The following is a 25,299-nucleotide window of genomic DNA, read 5'->3' as shown; positions in this document are numbered from 1 at the left end:
CTCAGACCTGTATCAGCAAGCCATATCTCACACAAGAGGCCTCTTTAACATGCGCTGGAACACGGCCTGCAGAGAGGGAGCGGCCGCTGAAGCCAGGCGGCGCCGCCAGGGCCCAAGCTTTCGCACTGAGAGCGCAGCTCGGACAGCAGGCAGCAGCGGGGCGGGGAACGAGGGGACGAGGACACTTACGTTGCCCATGTACTCCGACAGCAGGTCCTGCAGGGCCTGTCGCACCGAGTTGCACTCGGCCACGATGCGCTCCCTGCGGTCGTCGCGGGTGCAGGAGGAGTCGGCCATGAGGGCAGCGCCGCTGATGATGCTCTCCAGGCGCTCCTCCAGGGACGGGCGGAAGCGCTCCTCGCTGAAGCTCTGCGGGTCCACTATGATCTGCTTCTGCAGGAGGCGGAGAGAGAGAGGGGGGGAGTGAGAGGAGGAACACAGCAGGGGGCGCCACGGCTGGGGTTCAATTCACTTTCAGAGAGAGGGGTGAGAGGGAGAACACAGCACGCTCGTCAAGGCCTGGGTTTCATTCGCTTTCAGAGGTGTGGGGGGGGGGGGGGGGGGGGGGCAGATGAGGAGGAACACAGCAGGTACCCCATGGCCTAAGTTTGATTCACCTTCAAAGAGAGGGGAGAGAGAAGAGGTGGGACCCTACAGGAATACAAGAGCCTACACATTACCAAGTGATTTCTGTAGATGAAAAGAACTTGGAACCATGGATGGCTGTGGCTGGCTAAAATTCACTCCAAACTATATATATTCAAACAGGCACCAGATGTCGAACAACAATTTTCATCCTGTTTCGCTTCTTAAACTTTATGATAATTAGGCCATCCAGAAGACGTGTATTAAATCCTCTCAGAATAGAACACATTTCATTTCCACTATTTTAAGTCATTACAACAAGCCAGCATTTCTTTAATCTTAATGTGAACCCATACTTTTGTGCCTGTCCAGGACCAATTACTCCATTTATATTGTGACAGGAATGTTGTTTAATAAGGTTTAATTTGAAGTGGAGTGTGATCCCTTCAGAACTGCTCCTCCCTGCCTTCCATTCCCAGCATACACTGGGAGCTAATTGTAGTCTCTTCCCTAAACTTGAATGTGCACTGCATTATGGGGTTTGTATGAGACTTTCTTTATCACAGAGTTTCTCAGAAAACCACAGAAGAATTTAGTGTTTGTTGTTCTGCTTAATCAAAAACAAGCACTTTCTGTGTGTATTCCTACTATAGTCAAACAGCGAAACAATACACTTATAAAATCACAGTTGATTTATACCTTACGGAAAGACCCCATAATTCTAAGGCTGTATTCAACTTAACAGGCTCTGGGAGAGCCAATAACATTTGCAGGCTCAACCTACACTTATGTGGTTGCATTTTTAGAATGCTTTATGCTTCAAAGCCACAAAGCTATTCAAAAGCCAATGACTCTGTCCAATTTAAAATACAGTAATCCTGTAGTACTTATTTGAGATAAGGTTTCGTTTTGCACATCAGAGGAGATTACTCCAGAAAACCCATTAGGCTAATATTAATTTTATACTCGTGCAGTGGGGCAAGGTGCACGCGGCCAGAATTTTGTGCGGGTGGGGGTGGGGGTGGGGGAGGGGGGATGGGGGCAATGGAGTAAGCAATTTAAAAACATGAGAGTGGGAAGGCATGAAAGGCTGGTATCAGTCAGGTAGCCAACCAGAACAGGCAGACTATATGAGGAGAGTTTACTGTTATCACTGCTCAGTCTGTACTTTGCTAGTTTTCAGATTCATTTTGTGGCCATTACATTTTCAAAGGTCCACACAAAACACACTCATTGTACATACGTATAAACTACATACATATCCACACACAAAACACAGAATGTATCTGAGATGTGATGGGATATATGTTTACGTTTATACTCACAAACAATTTGAGGTTACAATTTGAGGTGCAGAGAAACAGTCAAGCAGTCACACACAGTAAACGAATACGAGATGAGCCAATCGGGAACATGAGATAAAAGCCAAGCTCATGTTGTGGGCAAGTGCATTAAATTTTCCGATTCAAAACATTTATTCATCAATACTGTTCCCTGAAGATTTCAGTACAGAGTGGGCACTACAAGCAGGCACTCCAGATGCAGTAGATGTCTGGTTATTGCCTGCAATTCTATTATCTCCTCATGAACTGCTGGTGTTGATTGCACATTCCATCCAAAAGTCAGATTTGCGAAAATCTGCCCTGTGATAATGTCACGCTTGTCTGAGAGGGAACCAAACCCACTCTGAATCTCTCAAGGCGCAATTCCTCTCGCCCGATGAAATATAAAAATACACGCTACTACAGTCTGGCAAATTTAAGAGGGAATAAAAAAAAAAATACAAAAAATGAAATGACACGCAACAGTGCTCTTCCCAGGAGGCTTTGCTGCAGAGGTCATCTAAAGTGCGAATTGGGCTTAAGTAATGGAAATGAACCATTCCAGAGTGATTCTCCTCAGCCTGATAAATGATGCACATTCCAATTACAGGCCCACAGATTACACCCCATCAGCCCTGCACGCCTCTGACCTGTGAATGCCATTTGGTGACTATGTCGCATCCTCCTTCCCTACGGTGAATGTGACAAACTGGTGTGACAGGCCTGGTTCGGGGACAGGAAGCCTGCTTCCTGTAGCATGACAACAGCGGGGACGCCATCAGCAAATCCCACCACCGGGCTACAGAAACGATGAACTCGATGAACTCAGCAAGAAATATCAAAACGGATAGGGTGCTAGGGGGAGTGGGGGCTGGAGGGAGGGGGCCCAAAACAAATGTTTAAGACTCAGACTTTGAGGATGGACCATCTCTGATGACTTAAGGTAATTGCAAAAAGCCACTTGAAATCCATTAACTTACTGATGCTGATAATATTGCAGCCATTTCAGCAATTATGGCCCCAACTTCAATGAGGTGTATGAATGACCACAGACCAAATGATTAAAGGCATGAAGAAAAGGAAGGACTGTGTAGAACCCCTTAAGAAGGGTGGAGGTGAAAATGAGGCTCGAGCAGCCGCCTCTACAACCAAACAACACTGGGACTCTGATGTATATAATTGTTGCTTATTACAGTACTCCCAAAGCAGAGACTTCACCCGTGAAATGTGATGCTAGTGACGGCAGCGAGCGAATTCCTGCTTAAGTTGGGTGACAGGGATCAAACTGTGCCGGGTAACCGCACAGCGGGCGGAAAGTTGCGCCGAGGCGGTGGGGGGCCATGTGGGAAACACCAGAGACTGTGATTGAATGTGACTATTCTTTTTAACCCCTGCCACCGTGGCGGCCCCGCAACGCTGTAGCCTTTGCTCCTGATCTATCGGCCACGTTGGTGTGAGGCTCCGCGCCCTGTTGCTACATGCCCTGTGGGACGGGTCGGCCACAGCATAACCGCGGTTTAGAAAAAAGGTCCGAGCAGAGAGCGGGGGCGGGGGGGCGCAAACAAACGCAACGGCTTGGTTTTTTGTCCGACGCTCGCGGTCAGGTGCAGGGAGCTGTTGCCGTGTAATCAAGAACCGGCTCTCCGCATTTTTTTTGCCCAATTACCCATCTCCCTCACCCCGCAGGCTTTGAGCGAGCTCGTTTCCGTGCGACTTCCTGAAGGATAGCAGACCTTCAGAGGGAGAGCAAAGGAACACGCTGAGGAAAGCGATAACAAGTATGTAAAAAGCGCTGGTGCCGCTGGCGCCAGAAGAAAGCAATCTTCTTCAACTTTTGACAAAAAAAAACCTGCCTCCCATGCCTCCGTATCCCTGCTGAAATATTCAACGTTTTCAGTGGCTAAAACCTCTGTTTATTAGCCATATCTCCCCTGACCTCCTTCACTTGTGCGTCACGTTTCCATGGCAACTAGACGATGACTCACTTGAAGTTGCTTCGGCTCGAAATCGGGAGCCGGGAACCAATCGGGGAAAGTGTGATTGTGCGCATGTGTGTGTGTGCGTGAGTGTGTGAGTGTGTTGCCGCCTCCTCCTCTCTCGGTGTGTGTGCGTGCTTGTGTGTGGTGTCTGGGTAGTGAGTGTGAGAGCGTGTGTGTGTGTGTGTGTGTGTGTGTAAGATGACATTTCTGCCTGGTCCCCGGGAACAGCCACACAGCGCATTCTGATGAGCTGAGGTACAACATGTCATTTTTTTTTTCCTCTGCTCGTTTTAAAACAGATGGCATCTTCCTCTGTACTCAGAGTGCAAGACCTCTGCTTTCCTCATGCATCCATTTACCTTCTAACTTTCAGAGGCCATTACCAGTAAAAACACACAGAGGTACGGCAGCCCTGTTCTCCTGGGCCGGAGCGTGCAGCTCGAAAGCCCTGCAAGGATTAAAAACAAATCTCTTCTGCTTCAGAGAGATGACTTCATGATTACTTGCTTTCCTCATCCTGCTAAGGCTAGACCGCTCCCACTTGTAGCTCTGCCGGCTGATAAAAACCTGATTTCATCTGAGAGATCCTGAGAAAGAGCGTTCCAGCTCCAACTAAATCGACAAACTGTCCCGAATCTCTAGACCGGATCCATATTTTAGATGGATCGGCTGCTTACCAAATGAAAACTAAGGAGATCCAGGAATAAGTAGTTGCCATTATTATTATTATTGTTTTTTTTCCACTGTACACTACAAGCACGTTTACTCAGTATATACAAGGTCATTAAATACATGTTATAGTTCAGGCCTTAAATACAGCAACAGTGGAGACCACTGCTGGCAACGAGTAGCAGCCAAAAATGATGTTCAGCCAAAAATGATGCATCTACTCTCCATTTCAGACTTCCCAAAGCACTCCTCATATCCTTTCCACACTTTTAATGGATTCTTATTCTTGTTGAAAAATTGCTTGTGAAAGATGTCTCAAGAGCTACCCCTACAGGAACCCAGTGGAACTGGGAGTGCTATATTAGCTTCAAATTAAATTTAGTGTCAGAGATCCAAACACAGATTATATTGTTTTATGAAATGGCATGCTCCCAATGTTAGGGGGTTGACGTTTCAAAAACTTGGAAAAAGTCACAAAGGAAAAAAAAAAAAAAAAGATGGGGAGGGTCATGAGAACTCCAGTATGATGGTTTTCAGAGAAACAACGAATAAAGCATGAACTTCTTCCTCAGTATATTCGAAGAACACCTCTCCCCGCAATACCGACCACCTCAATAAAAGAGCAAAAAGACAAGGTTCAGATACAGGTCTTTATCTCTTGTGAGATTATCCTGCCAGACCTTGAAATTCACGCAGAGATTCTTGTCATGAGCACGGAGGGACGGCGAACAGCCTCACCAACTATTTTCAGCAGCGCAGTCCCCGAGACGGAGCAATCAGTCAAGATGAAAAGGTTACTGTAAGTAACAATGGAACGGAGCGCGGTGGCCTAGTGTCGGAGAGTCTGCTTTCAACCTGAAGGGTTGCAGGCTCAACCTACCGCGCAGTCAGGCCTCCCTGCTTGGTACTGTGCATTGAGAGAGACGGGCTCGGGTTATGGGCCCCGTGGCGGTCAGCCGTCCGGTTTAGGGGGCGCTATACTGCGGGGAGAGCTCCCTCCCTGTGGGTCGCCCAGCTTGGGCATGGCTCCTTAGTCCTAAATAACGCAATCAAGCGAAACACCCACACTTACCTCAGTCTATTAACAGAACTGCATATTTATGATTAAGTACTGACAGCACTGTCTGATGTTCCTGACTATTTAGATGAGTGTTCCAAAACCCCAGTAAATAAAATCTCTATACCTGGTCTATTCATGAGGAAACGCCTTTTGGCTAGTATACAATAAAATGTGTACTCATTAATGTTACACCAAATCAAAATACATTTTAAAAAAGCATCCCTTGTTTGGAGCTGGAACCGGGCCAGCCTGCTTTGTTCAAGTTTTGGAGCAATTTTGATGGTCATACTAATCTTGCCCTGCTAGTATTACTGGTGCTGAGCTTCTCGTGTGTGAGCTGTGGAGTCACGTTGCTTCTATTAGCATCAGAGCTGGAAACTGAGGAGATACACCTGACAGGGAGAAAAAGAGCATGGTGCCATCTGATCACAGCAAACCCTCACAGGTGGGCAGAAGTAACACGAGTCTTATGTCCGACTCAGCTGTGGACTGTAGACAAGAAACAGCCAGCCCCTCTAAATCTGTACAGTAACTAGCGTGACACTGTCTGCTATGTATGTGGTTGTGGGTAATGCAACAGATAAGTGTTCATGTTGTAGCAGGTCAGCTAGCCCTGGCCTGAGCTCATAACAGTGCTCTGAGCACATAAGTCTCTGAGTGGGGGTTAGAGGGTTATTCCCACCTGTAGGTGCTGCAATAAGCCTCTTCATGCTTGGCTGTTTGGGACTGCCTGGAGAGCATCGACTGACTGCTCTACTTCTAAAAAGAGCAGCGCGGAGTGGGTCTAGCCTTCGGCAGTCTGCTCAAACTTCATGGGCCTTCACAGTTCACGGTGTCCTTTTTCAGGGGGGGTGGGGGGAAGTGACATAACTCTGCGTTTTATTGTGTCAGACAGAGCGGTTAGGCAGGCATCGGCGGTTAGGTTAGTGCATTGGGCCTGGTGCGCTCTTCTCCCTTCTCATTTCTCCTGTGCTGCCTCACCTGAGCTTAAGACTCTGAATCATCCCCTCAGTTTAAGGTGAGGCGTTCCTCATTTTCTCCCTACCGACTCAGCAGAATGACAACTTACCGGACTGACTCAGTCACAGACTTGTATGAGTCTGTCTCGACTCAGAGCATCTCAGCAGCCAGCTGCTACGGCTGTTTCGATCCTGAGAGGCCTCCTACCACTGCGTGCAGCTGACGTGACCCAAGCTGCACCAGGGCTCTACACAACTGCCAATGTAACTTCATTGAAGGTTTGTATGCAGTTGGCATTTTGTAAATACATTCTGGATTTTGACCCTGTAGGTGCTGGTGGTTATCTGCGACACAGCACACAGCAGGTAGACGTAGGGCAATTTCTTCATTTATGCTGAACTAGAATTCGAACAGAGAGTACAATACTTTTAAATTAAATTGAATTTACGCTCCCTATAACCAAGTTTGCTTTCCAGACTTTTTTTTGTCTGGAAACTGCTTAGACTGTTCAAACTTAATATGACTGGAATGGTGTCTCGTCACACCCCTTCTGTGAGTGGAGTTATACGAGCGCTTGCAGAGAAAACTGAAAAATATAATGCTGCAGAAACCTCTCCCAGGCCCTCTCAGTGTACCTAACACACACACACACACACACACACACACACAGCCCCTACCCTCTGCCGAAAATATTTATCCAAATTCAAAGCTACTATGGAATAAATATTGCATTGAGCTTTTACTAGCGTTTTCTTCTCCCAAAACAGGGTCAACTACACTCCCACTGAATTTGTGAACACATTGTTCACCTTTTCCCCTATCCTCCCCAACACATACACACACACCGCTAGTAAACAGATGCCCCTGTCTGTTTCAGAGAAAATGCTTTTGGTTGTTGGCTTGGACTTCCCACCTTCTCTGGCTCTCACAAACACATGGAAGTATGTATACACAGCCCCTCCCCCCTTCTCCATCTCCCATCCTTGGGCCAAGGCATCAAGGGTCAGCTGACTTGCCCGATGGTTTATCTGTGTGTTCTGAAGTGGAGCCCTTTGCAGCACCGTAGCCATTAGCACTGCAGTGCATGGCAGAGGCTCATTACCTTAACCTTGGTGTGGCTCAGACACACATATCAAAATCCCATCTTTGGCAGGGTCCCGTGCAAGCTCATGGCATAAAACTTCATTCTTTGTTTTTTATTGTGTTCGATAGCTATTAACAAGCTAGATGAGGGTATAGGCCAATACGCCGAATGACCGGTTGCATGCGGCGTATTAGCCTGTTCTGGAGTCATCCGATAATTATAGTGTGAAGGAGGTGAGGTGTGAGAGATTCACAACAAGACCTCGGGCATAAAGCTCTGAGAATCCGCATGATCTATATGTACATCCACGCGCCCCTGCATGTGAAACTCAGAGGTTATCAGGTCACGGGAGGGGTGGTGGTGGGAGGGGCGCAGCAACAGAGTATGAGGCCCTCCATTCCGCCACACCGCAGACTCGTAGCCAGGTGTTATTGCTTAATAACACGTTCCACGAGCTATCGTTCACGTAATTAGTATTCATCACCGACGGTCTCTGCGCTGAGAGCTCCGGCGCTCCAAAGGGCACACATACCTCCTACTGGCTGAATCACACCAGGCCCGCACTCAGGGAAGTACAGCATTGATTGGGGCGGCATGAGAGGATCTGATATGCACATTGATACGCGGCACGTGCGGCGGGTAACGCTCATTGCGCGACTGGAACTTCACCCACCACCCTTCTGCGTTCTGAGGTTTAACACTTTACAATAACGCTACTTTACCCTTACGGTGCCCCCTTTTCAACTGAAACCTAAATTCTTACAGTGCAGTTTACCAAACCGTGGAGCGTCACTTGAATGCATGTGGCCAGCTTTTACAGAGGACCACAAACTAGAGCTATATGCCGCAATGAGAAACTGTGACAGCGAGGATGGGGGGGGGGGGGGGGGGGGGGGCTTCCTCCTTTGAATACATTTTCAAACCACAGAACAGCAAGGCCTCCTGGTAGCAAAAATCACTGCTCTGTGCAACAATATATTTCTGAGCATCAGCTGCAACTATGAAAACAAACCTCCTTTTCATCAAGCTGCACGAAGACCATGCTGAGATCCTAAATGTACAATCAAAAGGAAGCCAAAATTGCAGAGAAGCTATGCCACTTTTCCCTGCGGAAGAATTCTCCATTGCAAATAAATGCTTCCTGACGCATTCACTTCCACAGTGAAAAATAACCACCATTTATATGAAATATTAATATTTGATGAATGCACACAAGGAGAAGTGGCTGTTATTTGCATAGGCTAATTAAAGGTCTACCTATTAGTTCCACTAATTAAGAATAAATCAATATTGACACCAGCAGCTATTCTCAACTTGCCAAAACAATTTGCATTTTTTTTTTTTACTGTGATGCATTCTCAATGTTTTTGACAGAAGATTAGATGTGAACTTTTCAAATGGCCCATAGCATCACATTTCGGCACTGGCCACAGAAAGTGCCCTAACCCACTTTGTAATAGCTGAGCTGAAAGACATGACTCAATTAACACCACGCGATGGATCTGGCTGTGGCAAGACCATCCTCAGACAGTGAGAATGGAGCCGCTGAGTGGACCCTGCGGCAATGGCGGCGAGTCACTCTGACCTCCCCCCACCAAGAAGCAGCTCGCAAATTACTTACTTTTCAAGCTACTTTTCAAGCTGTATCTCTAGTCTACCTTCCTCTCTCTCTCTCTCTCTCCCTCTATCCCTATTTTTATTTAAGAAAACCTCTACACTAGTTTAGCACTTAACTCAGTATCCTACTCACCTCTTGCAATATTTCTCAATAACTACTCTTAGCACAGTGATGCACTTATTTGGAAGTCGCTCTGGGTAAGACTAAATGACGCAATGTAATGTAGTGCAATGTACTTACGTCGAAGTTGTTGAGCGCGTAGGCGAGCTCGCCGCCGCCCGGCGGCTGGGCAAGGGCCGAGTCCTCGGAGGCGGTGGCCTGGGCGGCGTTGGAGATGCCCGACACGGCGTGCTGCAGCTGCTTGTAGATGAGGTCGCGGTTGGCCTTGTAGGCCGCCACGTCCGGGTGCTGCAGGCAGGCGTGCGACGCCTTGTACAGCATGGGCACGTTCCTCTGCAGCACGCCGCGCGCCGCCGCCATCTGGTCCTTGTGGTGGACGTCTTTCAGCTCCTGCGAAGACGCAGCGGTGGGAGATACCGGCGTTCAATACCAGCGCACGCGAGACGTACAGAGAGGCAATTAAAAACAGCTGTCGGCACCGGGGAAACAGGGGCCCTTCCCGGGCTGGTGCAGGGGGATCTACGGCCCAGGGTAAAACGTGAGGGTATATTAAACGGGCTTTATCTCTCAGGGCTGACACCTCAAAGGCATTCAATTACCTAACGTCCCGAAAACGTCAAAGGGAACAGAGACTGCAGACGGCAGAGACTTTGAGCTGGAGTTCCAGAATTAATGGAACCGAGACAAACACCAGCAGACTGTTTACACAAAAGAGAAAACATCGATTCGCTCCGCGAGTGAAAGTCAAAGGCGCTTTCTCAAAGAATTATTTATTATGTTGTTAATTACACTGCTGATATTTTGACAAGACTTATTGTCAGTTTAGGGCTTACGGTCAAGTTTAAAAACCGAATGATCCTGACTTCGTCTTATACCAGACTCATGGAGGGAACCGAAATGCAATTACCTTGGTAATCTGTGCAAATGTTTTCCACGTTTAGGGAAGTGCCCATGAGTACGGAGATAAGAGGTCAACCTTTTAAGAAAAGGTTCCTCAGAGATGCTATGGATCCACTGAAAAAAATGCAGTATGGTTGTTCAACTTGTAAGAAAATTAAACTGACTCCAAGAGGATTGCAAAATGGTCCTGAATTGTTAGTGCTCTGGAATACTTGGCTCTATGCTCTTTATCCTACCAAGCAAATCCCTTTCACATTACAAATGGGTAAACATTTTATTTCTTTCTCTTCTTACTTTCTTACCATGGCTTGCAGTTATTCATCTCATAAAGATTCATCTGTAATTCAGCTCTTGAAAGCATAACTATCGGGTTGGTGACAAACAGTGTCCACTTGCATCAAACTGTAACCACACACATTCCCGTGCATTTTAGCGATCAGAGAGGTGTCAGAAAACCATACTGCAGGGGAATAACTGACTTTTTTTTCCCTGAAGAATTACAATTAACCTAAAAGAGAGAAATTAAATGTCATATCTCTTTCTAATGAATAAACACAACCCCGCTCGATAGTTGTGATTTCTCATGTCTTATCAGCCATAACTATCGACTGGCCTGTCGGTGTCCGGCGTAATTTATCTCAACAACTGACCTGGTGACGCGCAATTTATTAATCGATTAGGGCACGGGGAATCCATGTCACAAACTGCACGCGACGCCGTTTTGTCTACAGCGAAGGAGACCCGCGCGCCCCGAGCCCAAATGTCACGCCCCGTTCTGGGACTGCGGCCTCAGCCCGGTGTCAAGGTCGTTCTCCGACTGGCTGACACAGCTAAGCGCCTGGGCAATGCCGTGGCCAAAGCGCCAGGCTCCCCCCCGCCCTCTCTCCCCCTCTCTCTCCCCCTCTCTCCCTCTCTCTCGGAGTGATGACTCTTTCCTATGCAGACAGCGTCTCACGGCTACTGAAGCAGGGGGCGGCTGACTCCTGCAGGGGTTTTGTTTAAGCCTCTTCTTGAGATCTGGTATTCCAGTATTGTTCCATCTTGGGGGCCACGGAATATTCACGTATTAAACTACTAGGAGTTCACTTCACTAGCTGTGACCCAAATGTAATGTTCTGGCGCTCTGAAGCGTGTCGTACCTGCTGTCTCTTGGCTGCCATCAGGTTCAGCTTGTCCACCTCTGGCTTCAGAGCCTTGTACTGGATGCCCAGGTCCTGCTCGGTGCCTGCGTTGCGGACTTTCACCAGGTTCTCCTCCACCTGTGAAATATAAAGGGAGTTACTACCGGAAAAAAATCAGATAACATCCCACAATATTACAGTGGTCCTGATCAGTCCCCCAGCAAACATAACCCCAAACAGTATTACACTGACAGTGGTTTGTACATTCTGGATGAACAAACACTATCGAAAGTCATTTAACTCATTGCTCAGTGCTGGAGGTCTGTCATACGGGTATTAAACGTAATATAGATATTGAAAAAAGGAAGAAAAATACAGCCATTACAAAGGGATGGGGAATGGCGAAGAAGGCAGTTCCCAATCTGTAAAAGAGAGGTGAAAGTGGGGGGGAGCAGCCGATTTGTCCGTACGAACACTCTGCTGCTTTGCGAAATGTGCCCGGGATACAAATAAATTACACAAGTTAACAAGCACACACGCGCTACCAAATTAATCAATACACCAATTAAAGAAATTGATGCCAGGGTGAGTCCAAAGTTAGATATTCATCAGACGCTCACCCACTCAGAAACTGAACCGTAAAAAACCTCGAGGTTTTAATGACTGAAATGCCAGGGACACAAATCCACGTCTCGGAAGCTGTGATGCAAATTAGGAGGCCAAATCTGCTCTCATGCTGGAAGGAAAATTGAAAAGCAAAATATGTCAATTCCACCAGACGTCAGTGACACGCCTGGGTGAGGGCGCGGCGGCAAGGGAGAGAAAATGAATGATACACCGAAAAACTCAGACTGCATCTCATAAATATACAGTAACAGTCACAAGTTTGGACACACCTGATTAAGATAACGGGAAATATGCATTCAGACATTTTTTATCTGAAGTAATGCCTAAATGCTTGAAATTAGTTTCTGAAGACATAAAATGTTATGCGTTATGAACAAATCCAAACTTTCTGGTCACTGCACAGCTTATTCCATAGTTTTGATGGCTTTATTATTACTCTAAAATGTGGATATTGGTAAAAATAAAGTAAAATGTGTCCAAACTTTTGACTGATACATTATACACATATAGATCTATACGTATGCATCAAATGATGCATTTGGGGGTCTCTGGGCTGTGAGGAACAGCTGGAGGGACCCCGATATTGAGCCGGGTGGGCTGTGAGGAACAGCTGGAGGAACCCCGATATTGAGCCGGGTGGGCTGTGAGGAACAGCTGGAGGAACCCCGATATTGAGCCGGGTGGGCTGTGAGGAACAGCTGGAGGAACCCCGATATTGAGCCGGGTTCCCCAGCAAACCCCGGGGCGTTGGCAAGTGTGACAGGTGCCAAACGCGCGCAGTGAGCCAGGCTGAGAGACGCAGCGTCTCAGCAGACGTCTCGTCCCCCCCCGGGGACGGAAGGGAAGGTGTCGGCGTGCCGCCCCGGGGGGGGGCCGCGGGGGGTGGGCGCACGCCTTCTTTTCTCTCTCTCTCTCTCTCTCTCTCTCACCAGCTTGAGCTGCATCAGCAGCTTGTAGACGTCGGCCATGTCGGCCAGCACCAGCAGGTGAGTGACGGCGGACAGCAGGGCGCGGGCGGCGCGCACCATGTTGCCCCTCTTCACCGACGAGCAGGGGTCTTCCGCAAACTCCCCCGAGGCCGTCTTCATGGACTCTCCTGCGTGGCAGACGACAACAACAACAGGAAAACGGTAAGACTCGCTCGATCTGGCTGCTTGCTCCTCATCCTTTACACATGCCAAACCACGAGGACGGGATCTGTCAGATGAAACAAAAGCAATATCCTCCCTCTTGCAAATCGCTTCACTCAGGGAAATGAGAGTACTGACTGCATTACCCAGTTCCAGTCTAACTTGTCTGATGTTTACACGGCACGACTCTTTTTACAAAAGGGATTATCAGCGGATGTGCGGATCCACAGACATTTGTGCTAACTGGTCTGTTGTAGGGGGTTTACAGTCTCAAACCTTTCTTTGGAACGCTGCAACGTTTAGGCAGAGGCGCACAGTTTAAGGGAAAACAATCAGAGCTTAAAATGCACAATCGCAGAGCACCGCAGAGGAATTTCGCCATCAGGGTCAAACTGGTTTTGAGCTGACGCATGAGCGGCAAACGTTGGCCGTGCCGGTCTGGGAGCCGAAGGACAATGCCCGAGTGCCGTAAATAGCGCTACCGCGGGGCACACGCCACGGCGAGCTGTCATATTCAAACCCGAGGCGCTGCCGTTAATTCCAGGGCTCTGAACTCCGCCGGCGCTTCATAAGGGCCCCCTGACTCTGACGTCTCGTCGTTATCTGGCGAGCGGGTCTCAGACGCCGGTCTCTGACTGCAGCTGTCGGGGAGCGAGGGCCTGCCGGTTAATTGCGGCGGAAGAGTCTTTATTAAAGATGTGACGGGTCTGGAGAGGGGAGGGCGGCCCCGGGCGCACCGCGCTGCCCGCTTCACTTCGCAGACGAGACGAGACCTCTGACACGCGCTCTCACACAAAGGTGACCCTCTAAAAAGGGGTGACACCCCTTGCCATAACAAAGACTCTCTCAGCTCCGGAGCTGCTCAGCCTAACAAATCCACCCAATTAGACGCCTGGCACCGTGTTACCGTAGAACGCATTATTCTCTTTAAAACAGCGCACAGACAACATGTTGTGATGTCCTTCTTGTCACCTTTAGTAGCAAAGCTTTCTGGGATGCGAGTGCTAACTTTAAACCATGCAAAACAAGCATTTCGCCGGGCAAGAGGAGCTGAAGGCATTAAATTAAAAATCTGAGACTTCAGCACTAAACACACACAAAGATTTGAACTGTGATAAATATTTTCCGACAGGGGTATCAATAATAGCCTTGCTATCTATTCTTGCATGCTTTTAATACGGATAATGCACGGTCTAGACCACAATTGCACATTGAGATCTCAGACTCCTGTGCGCAAAGCAGCCGGTAAACAGAGCATTACGTCACTCGCACATTCGCTGGAAGGTCACTGGCCGTATTCAGCAAATCAGTCAGCACTGAGTGTAGCATTTAAGACTTGAGGAAACAAATAAATGGGAGTGACTATTAAGTTTAAGAATCAATCTCTGACTGAAATATATTGCCATTTAGGACTTCAGCGCACTCAATACAAGGGCAAAAAAGGTGCACTCACAAGCACCCGTAAAGACCTAAAGGTCCTCTGTCGATACGATGTGATTTTTAAGCCATGCTTCATTAAAGGGTGAGTTTTCTCTGTGGTTTAACACTGATCATGAGAATATATTACATTACATTCATTTAGCTGATGTGCTTATCCACAGCGACTTCCACAACAGAACACAAGTGTATTCGTAATAAGAACAATACTGAACAGAGCCCAAGGGGTACCAATATTGCTGGAAACAAAACCACACCTACTTGTCTGGGTATATATCAGTATGTTGGGAGCTGGCTACACTACACCCACTCCTGTGCGAGGGGAACGCAAACTGAACGTTAGCATGTTGCTATGGCAATGCTGGATACTCATGCAGCTGCGTTTCAGGCTATTCCTCAGTGGTGCGTGTGCACTCCAGAGTGCATACCTCCTCCTCCTCCTCTTCCCCGAGCTGCTGGAGCGGCCCACATATTCAGCTGCGTAGTCCTTATTCCACAGTCGAGTCACACAGTTCACAGGTTCCCCTATTCACAGCCAGAGAAACAATCGCAAAAACCTCCGCTCCGCTAACCAGCGGCGGAAGTAAAAAAAGCGATCTTTGCCTCATTCGCGGTTTAGGACTTAACCCATTGTGGGTGACCTCATCCTGACCGACAGGCTTGGCAGTTTCTCTTTGACGTGTAAAAATAGAGCAGCCCTTCCCACAGCCTCCATTAAGACTGACTCCAGGCTCACACAAACACAAGTGTCAATGCAACGCTACCTTTTTCAGCCCTTGAACGCGAAGCTTCGCCATCAATAAAACGGGGCTGAAACGGGGGGGGGGGACAGATCTGCAGGATGGATACGGCCTTCCCCCAAAGTCTCCGCCGCCAGAGACCATCGCCCGCAATCAATAAGAGCATTTTCGCCGGGACAGATAGTGATCAGCGCGCCTCTAATAAACTCCCATCCATCACCTCAAAAGTAGCCCCGGCTCTGCAAGGCGGCGCTTAAAATGCACAGCACACAGGCGGGAGGAGAGGTGAGGCGAGCGGCAGGAGGATTCAGCCTAGGAGCCTATTAAACCCCTCTGCAGACGCAGCGGCGGCTAAAACGGACTCAGCGCTCACGCAGGGGACAGCGGGGACAAGTCAGGATCCGACAGACGGATATAAACTGTGAAACGGTGACAAAAAACTGCCCCGTAATCTAAATTCTATGAAGCACTTTAAAGGATAGTTTTATGGAAATCTCCTAAACCTACACTCTAGTAAAAACTTGATCGAGTGGGAGGGGCTGCCTTGAACAGCCCAGAATGCGTGTTACGCTGTGATTAATTTCTGTGCTCTTTTTTTTTTTTTGCCCTTCCACAGCAGCTGGTATAGCACAGCTGGGTGGGGAAATGCTTTTTCAATCTGGGAGAGATTTAGTTACACTCAATGGGCGCATTATCAGCCCGACTACGCTTGGCTGAGTGGCCACCGCATAGCTGACAGTCCGGGCACCGGCTAACAACGGGCTTTGAATTCCACAGCGATGAAGGCATGCCAGAATCAAACGGACATTCCTGGGTGGTGAGCAGTCTGCTGGCCAGCTCCGGGCGAGCGCTTCATGCCCTAAACAGGGCTGTGGCACAGCGGGGGCTGGGGTGGGGGGGGGGCTGCCGCGCCCACCCTGACACTGATGAAGATGCGAGTTCGAGCTGGTGACGATAACCTGCTGAACGATGTCACGCTCCAGCAACATTCTGCATGTATCACGGGGCGGGGGGGGTTCTTCTCAGGAAACGCGGAGCTGGGGGTGGCTTCTGCAGGCAGCTCGCGGTGACGTCACTAACCACGGCCAATTTGATTTTACTGCTGTTTCATTTGTTTTAGTGTCCGACCGCTCCTTCAGACCGCGGGCGAGGCGCCGCATTAAATGTGAAATCACTTACAGAGCGTCTCGGCCGCTATCATCTCTCCTGACAGGTGGATATAGCGGGTGAAAAAAGATCAGCGCCTAATCCATTTCGCCTGCCGCCGGGATACCAGGGGATGTGCGGAGTTCAGCACTCCTGGATTTGAGTGTTATTTCCCTGGCAATCATGTTTAATGGAAATACCCTGACTGTACAGTAGGCCCGGCTGACAGAGTTGCTGTAGGCTGTTCTGTAACAAGCGTGACAATCCTTCTTTGGCCCCGCGGTGCAAACACATATAGCTTGGATTAGCATCCAATAGACAACAACTTATTGTGAATACCATGCAAATCCTCTTAGCCCCCACAAAGAGGAGGACAGCACAGCTGGATAAGCATCCCGGCACTCTGCGTTTACCTGCAGGGCTAGCAGCCCACACATGTCGGAGCGGGCCGCGCGGGCTAGAGAAACCCCGGCGGAATAGCGGGCAAACAAACTCGAGGAGAGCAGCGGAGATGGCGACAGAGTCAAACTCCTCTATTAACCTGCCTCCCCCTCTCCCGGCGTGCGGAGGACAGAAAGGGGAAGGCACCGCAGCTGGTCCCGGGGGGGGGGTTCAACACTTGAACCGCAGTCGGTTTCTGCTGCTTATATAAACGGCAACACAAATAGCCCTTCCTACTGCAAAATTTGCAGGGGGGAAAAAAAAGAACATTTTCAATCTACATGGCTTAAGACACTGGCTTACGCTAGAGCATCCGTGCAAGTGAAGTATTTATCCGAAGCCTAAGCAAACAATAATTCTACAATCAAATCAAACATAAAGTAAGACCTCGTGTGGATACACTCCAGGGAACTACACACCAGCAAACAGTTAAACTAAAGTGAGTACACAATACACTACCCATACTGGACTTAGACAATGTAACACTAGTGACTTACCCACTTATCTACATGGAAGGAGATTTTCAATTGAAAGCAGCCTGAATCGTACTGTTTTTTTGGCCCTGTGCAGCAGCTGTAGAACTTCCCTTGGCTGTGTGAGTTACCCTCCTGTGTAGCTACAGTCAGCCTTTACCTTGCTTGCGCACATCCTCCACAGCGGCAGTGAGTTCCTCCTTCAGGAACTGGCTCTCCTTGGCGATGTTGTCGCCCTTCTCCAGGAAGTTCTGGGTGGCCGTTTCCACGGAAGCAGCCAGCACGTGGGCCTTCTTGGAGCGTCCCTTTTTCTTATTGGACGGCCCCTTGTTGCTGGAGTTCACAAGGGTCGTAACCTGGAGGGACACACAGACCCCAGGCTCTCGTTCAATGCAGAAAACAGACCAGACCCCATGGGGCCACTTAAGAGCCACACTTACAGGGTAAAAACTGCCAAGCATCGCAACCAGAATCTGGGACAGCACACGGGGAGAAGTTTAAGTGGGGCCAGTGGGGGCCAATTTTAGCTCAGTTTTGCTTCTGGCATTCTCCCTTTTGCATAATCCTGCATCAAAACGCATCATTCTGAAAACGCAAATAGAAGCTTTACTGTTACAAACACACCACTGTCCCTCAGGGAGCGAGATGTGTCCCAGGTTTGCTCTGGGCGAGGGCGGGACTCTTACCTGGGTGACCAGGGGCTCCAGCAGCCTCTCCACCGCCAGCGTGCGGATCTCCAGGCTCTTGGGGTCCCATTTGAAGTTGATGTTGGGTGTGTTGATGCTCGTCATTCTTCCCACCAGATCTGAGGAGGGCGGACAAAATTCTCACCAAACAGCTTCACAGCAGCGGGAAATGCATGTTCACAAGACACAAACAAGAAAGCCCCCGCTGCCTTGATGAATGTCAAAAAAGACCCAGTCATCTCTCCATACTGAGAACTGTCAAGATATTCTGCCAGAGCTCTATCATTAAATCCAAAATTCACTATTTTTACACATTTTAAAGTCTCTCAGTTTGAAGGCTTTTCTATTCTGTACTTTGCTCCAGCGCTGGCACTAAAAGGGACAGCAGGGATTGCAAGTCTATCCACTCCAAAGCTGTGATATATGGGGTGAAGTGTAGCATAAAAGGCTGTTAACAGAAAGGCATGACTGGCTGAAAGTTATTTTGCGTGTCAGGCTTTAATCTGAGATAATGTAAGCAAAAGAAATGCAAGGCAATTCACCCGGTCAATCTCATCGTAAGGGACATGGGGCTACGGGTTGCAGGCAATGCCGTTTCATGCAATTAGGGGTGGCCCATGCGTTCTTATAGCACACGGCTGTCACCAGATGTATAGCCACCAGCTGGAAAGCTGGAAAGCAAGGCTATTTAACACCATTATAAATGCTGTTTAACACCTAAGCTTCTCCTCGCTGTCCAGGCATCTTCACAAACACTCAAAGCAAAGCTTGACAGATACTTAACACCACAATAAAGCTGGCCTACTGGCAAGAACGGTTTTGGGAGTGCAGGATAAAAATCACATGACACATTCCACCTTCCAGACAAATCACTGATAATGGCTTCTAGTTAAGCTTGAGAGGTGTAGTGTTATATTTGATGTAGCAGGCCGGCTACACGGCAACACCTGCTGAGATGGAGTCCCAGTATAAGGTCCAACGTCCATCTACCATTTCGGATTCGTGTCAGACACCCCCTCTCTCTTTCGCCATGGCCCACTTGTGTCATGTTTTAATTCAGATGACAGAATGACAGAATTGATCCAAGACGAGGAAAGTAGCTCACACTGCTTATAAATAATAAACAAGAATATAATAAAGAAATTCAGAAAATGTGGCCATTTGTCCATCTCTTTCCTGTATGCACTGTCACCTAACTTTTGTAACTGCCGACTCTATTGTCCCAACTGTGACTGAGGGAAAGAAAATGGATGGACATAATGTGCAAAGACCAGTAAATCATGTCCTTTTTCCCATTTGGAAACATTTGCAGCTAACACACAAAAGGGACCCTGGCATGAGCTTAGCCTAAAAAGCACAAACCAGCCCACTCAAACCTTTTAGTGTAAAAGCTCAGAAATAAAGGGCCATGACCATCGAGAACCACTCAGGACAATAGGAGAGAGCATTACACCCCCAGTTAGCAGCTTTACAGTAGCACCAAAAACATCAACTCCACACATAATTCCTATAACCACATGCCTTAGGCTAACGCTAACAATGCACTGGCCCAAACAGTGCCTGACTGCCGGACGTTTGACTATGAAGTGTTGTGCTACGAGACCTACACTGAGCCTGGCAGGTCAATAAAGAGCTAATCAAACTGATGCCGCCACAATTTGACAGTACAGCAGATACCGCCGAAATGTCAGGAGATTAAGCTTTAGATTTATGCGGGGTAGGCACATTAAGTCACTACCAGAGGTGCTTCTGCCTGCTCATCTAAAAACATCACCACAGGTGTACAAGTTAATTAGACAGGAATAGCAAATCAATGCCACTGCCTCTAGTTTCAGCTACGCTGCGAACAAGTTTCTGACTCATGGCAACAATCCACTTCTTCTGAAAACATACTTCAGACCTTAAAAAGAGACCTATCCTGCCTCACGTTATTACCTTTTTTGCATGGCCTTGCATCACAGTACCTCTGTGACAAGACACTGAAGATTCCTGTTTAGAGCTGTACTACACACTCTATAAAGCAGTCTTTCTTGGTCAGGTCACCACCATGCATTTCATTGCTTCATTTAACCAAAAATATGAATAGAATAGCCCAGCCTGCTAAGACGTTACATAAACAAACCATGTTCCATTGGCATGCCTTAAAGATGAAAACCACTGATTAAGAACCAGCATCGCAGCATGTTCTATCATGTTTGAGGAGTAAGTCTTCAAATGTTCCTGTATAAATACACACAGTGCAATAGGTATTAATACCCTGGCTTAAAAAAAGAACAAAAATACAGTACGAAGGGAAAAAAGTACACACTGAATTATTTTTTATTGATTAAAAAAAAATGTCAAGAATGTCATACTTACATCCTGAGAGCACTGCACTGAGAAAAGTCATATTGTTTATAAATACCAGACCCTATTCCGGAAAACACTACGGTCACATTCATTCACACCCCTGTCATTACCACTCTGCTAATCCTCCTCTGGCATGGTTGACACTGACAAGATGGTTCCTATGGCATTTGCTGTGGTCCTGGCACTTCTGAATGGGATTCCTGATCATCCCTCCAGGCAGGATTGCTCTAGGTCCTTAAGAGCCTTTGGTTTTTGTTTGTGAACAAGCTTTCTTGAATTCAAATCACAGCAGACTGAGGTCTCAAGATTGAGATGATTACATGAAAGCATTTTTTTCTGGGCTCTGTTAAGCATTCTTTTGTAGATATGGCTGAACACTTTGGATCATTGTCATATTGGAAAGTCAACTTTCAAATTTAAGCTTCTTGGCAGAGGGAACCAGTTTTTTTTTTTCCCAAAATGCTCTGTTATGACTTCACACCACCCTTTCTTAGGGTCTAGGCCCCCAAATCACAAAACAACCCCAAAACAATTTCTACCCCCCAAAAGGGTTGCTGATGTACCAGTAGCCTTGAATTTCTTGACAGGCACAGTAAATAGGTTTGTCAAATTTTGTTTTAAAGATTACTTTATTTTGTTTATTAATGTGATCCTCATGTTTTCTGGACTAAAATGCATTTTTTGCAATCAACCTGACTTTGCTACGTGCAGTACTATTTAGACTGTACACTCAATACTTTGTAACAACTAGCAATACAGCATTGTACAATAAACACAGTAAATTTAGTTATACAACTTTTGTTACCATTTAGACAAGAGGCATGTATAGAGTCCCATGAAGACCACGGTATATATTCCCCATAAAATAAATGTCTATAATACATGTAGCACACATTTAGGAGTTATTACAACGACAAAGGCTTGGGTTAGACAGCCAGCCGCTGGGCACAGCGACCCATTACCGTGGCGTTCGATCTACTGTTCACGCAGCGAGCACAGCTTTTATTGATAAGGCGTCATTGCAGTGAGTGTCGGGGACAGCCCCTGGGGGTTCAGCAGCTGTTAGAAGTCCCGCCTGATTGACAGAAATGGTCTGCCTCGGGCAGAGGCCGTCTGTTTGAGAGCCACTTAGGCCATGCACAGGCCCACAAAGCGTGCTTAAAGGGAGAGCAGGCGCTTGCGGGAAATAAATACATAAAACTTTCAAAGGTACTCCTGCCGACATTATTAATAAATGTAAACACCGAGAGTATCCTTCATGTGGCTATGCCGTGTCCAAAATAAGGAGTTTAGGCCTATACTTGTGTCAAACGTTTATGATCTAAAATACGGATATAGAGTGGCAAAGCAAGTGGTCAGGCGATCCCTGGAGTTAATCATATCTCCCTCACTGAAAGATAAGCATTACTCAAACGATCTAATACAGAATCTGCTTTGCCAGGGAAAGGCCCCTGAAACTGATCCTGGATCTGCGCTTGCGGAAATATCCCACCTTTACATGCTGAGACCAGGAAGTCGCGCCTTCCCAGTATTCCAAAAGAGTACATTTTACAAAAACCACTACCATGGTCTGCAATTTTCTTATTTAATAATGAGGGTCACCAAATACATGTGTATTATGTTTCCTATATTTCTTGGTGGGCTTAAGTAGCCGGCTAACTTCAATAGTTACAGAAAATTCGCAACCAACATCAACGTTAGCGTGTCCTTTGTACGGCCTTTCAGTGAGTGTTAAAAGTAATATTCACGGGTCAAAACAAACAACTGAAGTTATATTTTCCACATAAAGAAAAGATGACACATTATACCAACGTTATTTGCCAACTTAGCCGGCCACACTGTTGCTTGCTTTCAGAATCCAAGAAAAGTTAGTTTCACCATCGCCACAACACAAATGCTATCAAAGTTGTAGCTGGCTAGATAGTTAGCCCAGCCACATAGTTCGACGAAAATGGTTCATCGCTACGTAAATTAGCTAAAATAGTTATTTTTAAGAGAAGCCTTTACTCACCCAGACATAAATCATCTGAATCAAAAAGTAGTGTGGATTAACGAAAGCGGCTAAGTAGTTACCGTTTATAAATACTGTTTCAAGAGCTAGCTAACAAGCTAACTTGGCTAGTTAAAGAGTTTTTTGTCGCCAAGAGCTAGCGTTACGTTGATAGAAGCAAAACAAAAATAGCCAGCCAGCAATCTACAATTTGTCGCGAACAAAACTTACCCAACACAATTCACTGAAGATGAACGAACTCTAAAATGAAGGAATGGTGGCTAAAAGTTTTCCTTTCGTTATCCCTCCCTCTCTGTCTCACTCCAGCTCCTCGAACTACTTGTTCCAACTCAGGAAATATGGAGATCGGGATTTCACTCCCTCTGCGTACTGAAAAAAACTTCAACAGAAACGCATTAAATGGTTAATTGCTGAAACGAACTGGGATTGAACTCCACAGGTACTTTTTGGAGTTGAAACGTGAAGTTTTGTAACACCTTTCGCGACTTTGTAAATGCTCTCGAACTTTGATTTCTTCGGGTTTCAACAGAGGGGGGGCTCCGTCGCTTCCCAGAACAGCGGATAAACAGGCGTGTCTGGACAATGCAATGTCCACACCCACGCAGCCATCACAGATCAGGTGTTTTGCTGGGCGTGGCACATAGCGCTGAAACCGTGTCAGACCCTCGTAATCGGGGCAATACCATGAAAGGGAAAAGGCGGAATGATAACAAGAAATTCCTGAAGAGACTTTACATTTGACTTTATTACAAACCATACGAGACACACATTCAGTGTGGGTTTGTCCTCAGTTTTAAGTCATACATTTAAGCGTTGCTTAAATGGCTATTACTGAAAAGCAAAACATCAAAAAATTGAAACTTCTTTATATTCATTGTTGAACGTTCTTTACAAAGTACAGTGTAGATTAAATCTAGTCTTTCCTAAACAAGATTTTAATAAAAAATAAATAAATACATAAATAAAAAAAAACCTTTGGTTTGTCATCCAAGTCTCCGGCATGTGATGTCAAGCATACATAAAATATACATTAAAAGCATGTGTACTTTATTTGTAATACCTAATTAAATTAATTCTGTGTCACTGTGACTTTGTCAGAGAATAACCTACAGGCGCAGGGCCTTTGAGTCATTCCATTGCCCTCTGAACTGCAGACACCCTGGGGCAAATAGCAACAAGCCCATTCCTCTAAACAATGCCAAACTGCTTTGCCTGCTAGGGGTATGAGATAGGATTTTTTTTTTTTTTTTTTTTTTGTCGGGGGTGGGGAGCAAATGAATATCAGCCTGATACAAAGAAAAAGTGTTGCTTACTCTTAAGTCACAATTTCTTAACAGTTTTAACAGAGGAATTCACCTTGTAATAAGAATGTAATAAGAAAGTTGCAGGTTCACTTCTCAGGTTAAGGAAGATATTTCACCCTGAATTGCCTCTGTACATATTCAGGTTCACAAACGGATAATATGTAATGTGGTAAGCTACGTGTAGGCTGCTCTTAACAACGGCTTTCTCCTGAGCCGATAAATAATGTAAATAAGGCAATGTAGTACCTTGTTCAAAGGAACCATCCAGTTCCCTGTTCTCTGTTGCAGGTAAAAACAGGAAGGGCTACACTTAAGATAAAAAAGGCTCCTGAACATCATGTCATGTAGGCAGCAACAACACTGCACCTGACAGGAGCGCCAGAGGAGCCAGGGAATAGCGTGGGAGCGTACAGCCAGCTGTCGCTCTGCAGAGGAGCTTCGCATGACGGGGTAGGTGTTCCTGACTCAGTGCGCGGGGGGGCCAGACGGAAGCAATCGCCGGCCACCCTCTTTTTGCAGGTGCAGTCCTAGACAGCGATTTGGCAATTGCGCGAGGAGCAGGGCCCGGTCGCGGGGAGGCACAGACAGCAGATGCTTTCTGTTTTTTTTTTTTTTTTTTTTTTTGCTACACTTGCTTCAGTCCGCATCTATCCAGATGCGCTGAGACCGCACACCCGCAAGGAGGATTGTAATTTTCCCAGGACAGCGGCGCGCACCAAAGCAAAACAAGTAATTCCGCTACTGTCCAAGGACCCACCTGCTTCCATTGGATGTGCTGCTGTTGGCCATGCTGTCAGTCTCCAGTGGAGTGCAATCAAAACACCAGAATGATGTCGTATCTCAGAGGTTGTTTTTTGATTACATAAGGGTGATATAACAGCAATAAACAGCAATGGAAATATCAAGGGGGGAGGCAATAAAGCAATGCTCTGACATTGTCCCTATAGCTCTTCATTGAAGCTGTGGATGGAAAAGCTCCAGCAAGACTGGTCTCCATGCACATCAGCGCAGATTCAATGCCCTGCTCTGACATCTACATCAGTCATCTCATCTTATGAAGTCACGCTCAGAATCAAGGGACATGCATGTACTATATATTTATGTGCCATGTGTGTCTATCAATAATTTGAATTTGATCCCCTTTAGATTCAAGGTTTGATCATAGCTCTTGTAGAATGCTTATATTGTGAGGCATTTAAATTGTGGGGTTTTCTGTAAATAAGTCCACTTTGTGAAAGAAACAATTATTGCCACCGTTATTTATAGAATGAGTCACCTGTATTTCTGTGAGAATTAGTCAGTTAGTCATTAGTCAGCCTACACACTGTGCATCCTTGCTGTTCACAGAGAAGTTGCACCTTTAGCAAATAAACAGGGTCGCATATCTGCCCACATGTTTGTTCTGCATGTACTATTTTCCACAACAAGAACTGCAGCCAGCCATCCAAATATTATTGATACCAAAAAGAAACTGCACAACAGTATCTCAAATGTTCTGGGTTCACGTACTGTCTAAGTTTTGCCCAAGTTTTTGTGA

The 25,299-nt window shown here is 46.8% G+C and overlaps 1 protein-coding gene across 1 annotated transcript in view; it reads right to left on the bottom strand.

Moving 5' to 3' along the window:
- Positions 1 to 22,984, bottom strand: part of ctnna1 (catenin (cadherin-associated protein), alpha 1) — a 118,391-nt gene extending 95,407 nt beyond the window's left edge. The window contains exons 1-7 of the mRNA XM_036549126.1: positions 22,669 to 22,984; positions 18,099 to 18,217; positions 17,573 to 17,768; positions 12,975 to 13,141; positions 11,437 to 11,556; positions 9,518 to 9,787; positions 190 to 393 (exon numbers count right to left, since the gene is read on the bottom strand). Of these exons, the coding sequence (XP_036405019.1) occupies positions 190 to 393; positions 9,518 to 9,787; positions 11,437 to 11,556; positions 12,975 to 13,141; positions 17,573 to 17,768; positions 18,099 to 18,203 (1,062 nt within the window). The 5' untranslated portion in view covers positions 18,204 to 18,217; positions 22,669 to 22,984. The remainder of the gene's footprint in view (positions 1 to 189; positions 394 to 9,517; positions 9,788 to 11,436; positions 11,557 to 12,974; positions 13,142 to 17,572; positions 17,769 to 18,098; positions 18,218 to 22,668) is intronic.
- Positions 22,985 to 25,299: the final 2,315 nt, after the last annotated feature.

The sequence above is a fragment of the Megalops cyprinoides genome, chromosome 16 (assembly GCF_013368585.1).
Source record: "Megalops cyprinoides isolate fMegCyp1 chromosome 16, fMegCyp1.pri, whole genome shotgun sequence".
NCBI lineage: Eukaryota > Metazoa > Chordata > Actinopteri > Elopiformes > Megalopidae > Megalops > Megalops cyprinoides.
The sequence above is the reverse complement of the archived record's forward strand: the minus strand, read 5'-3'. Positions and strand labels throughout refer to the sequence as shown.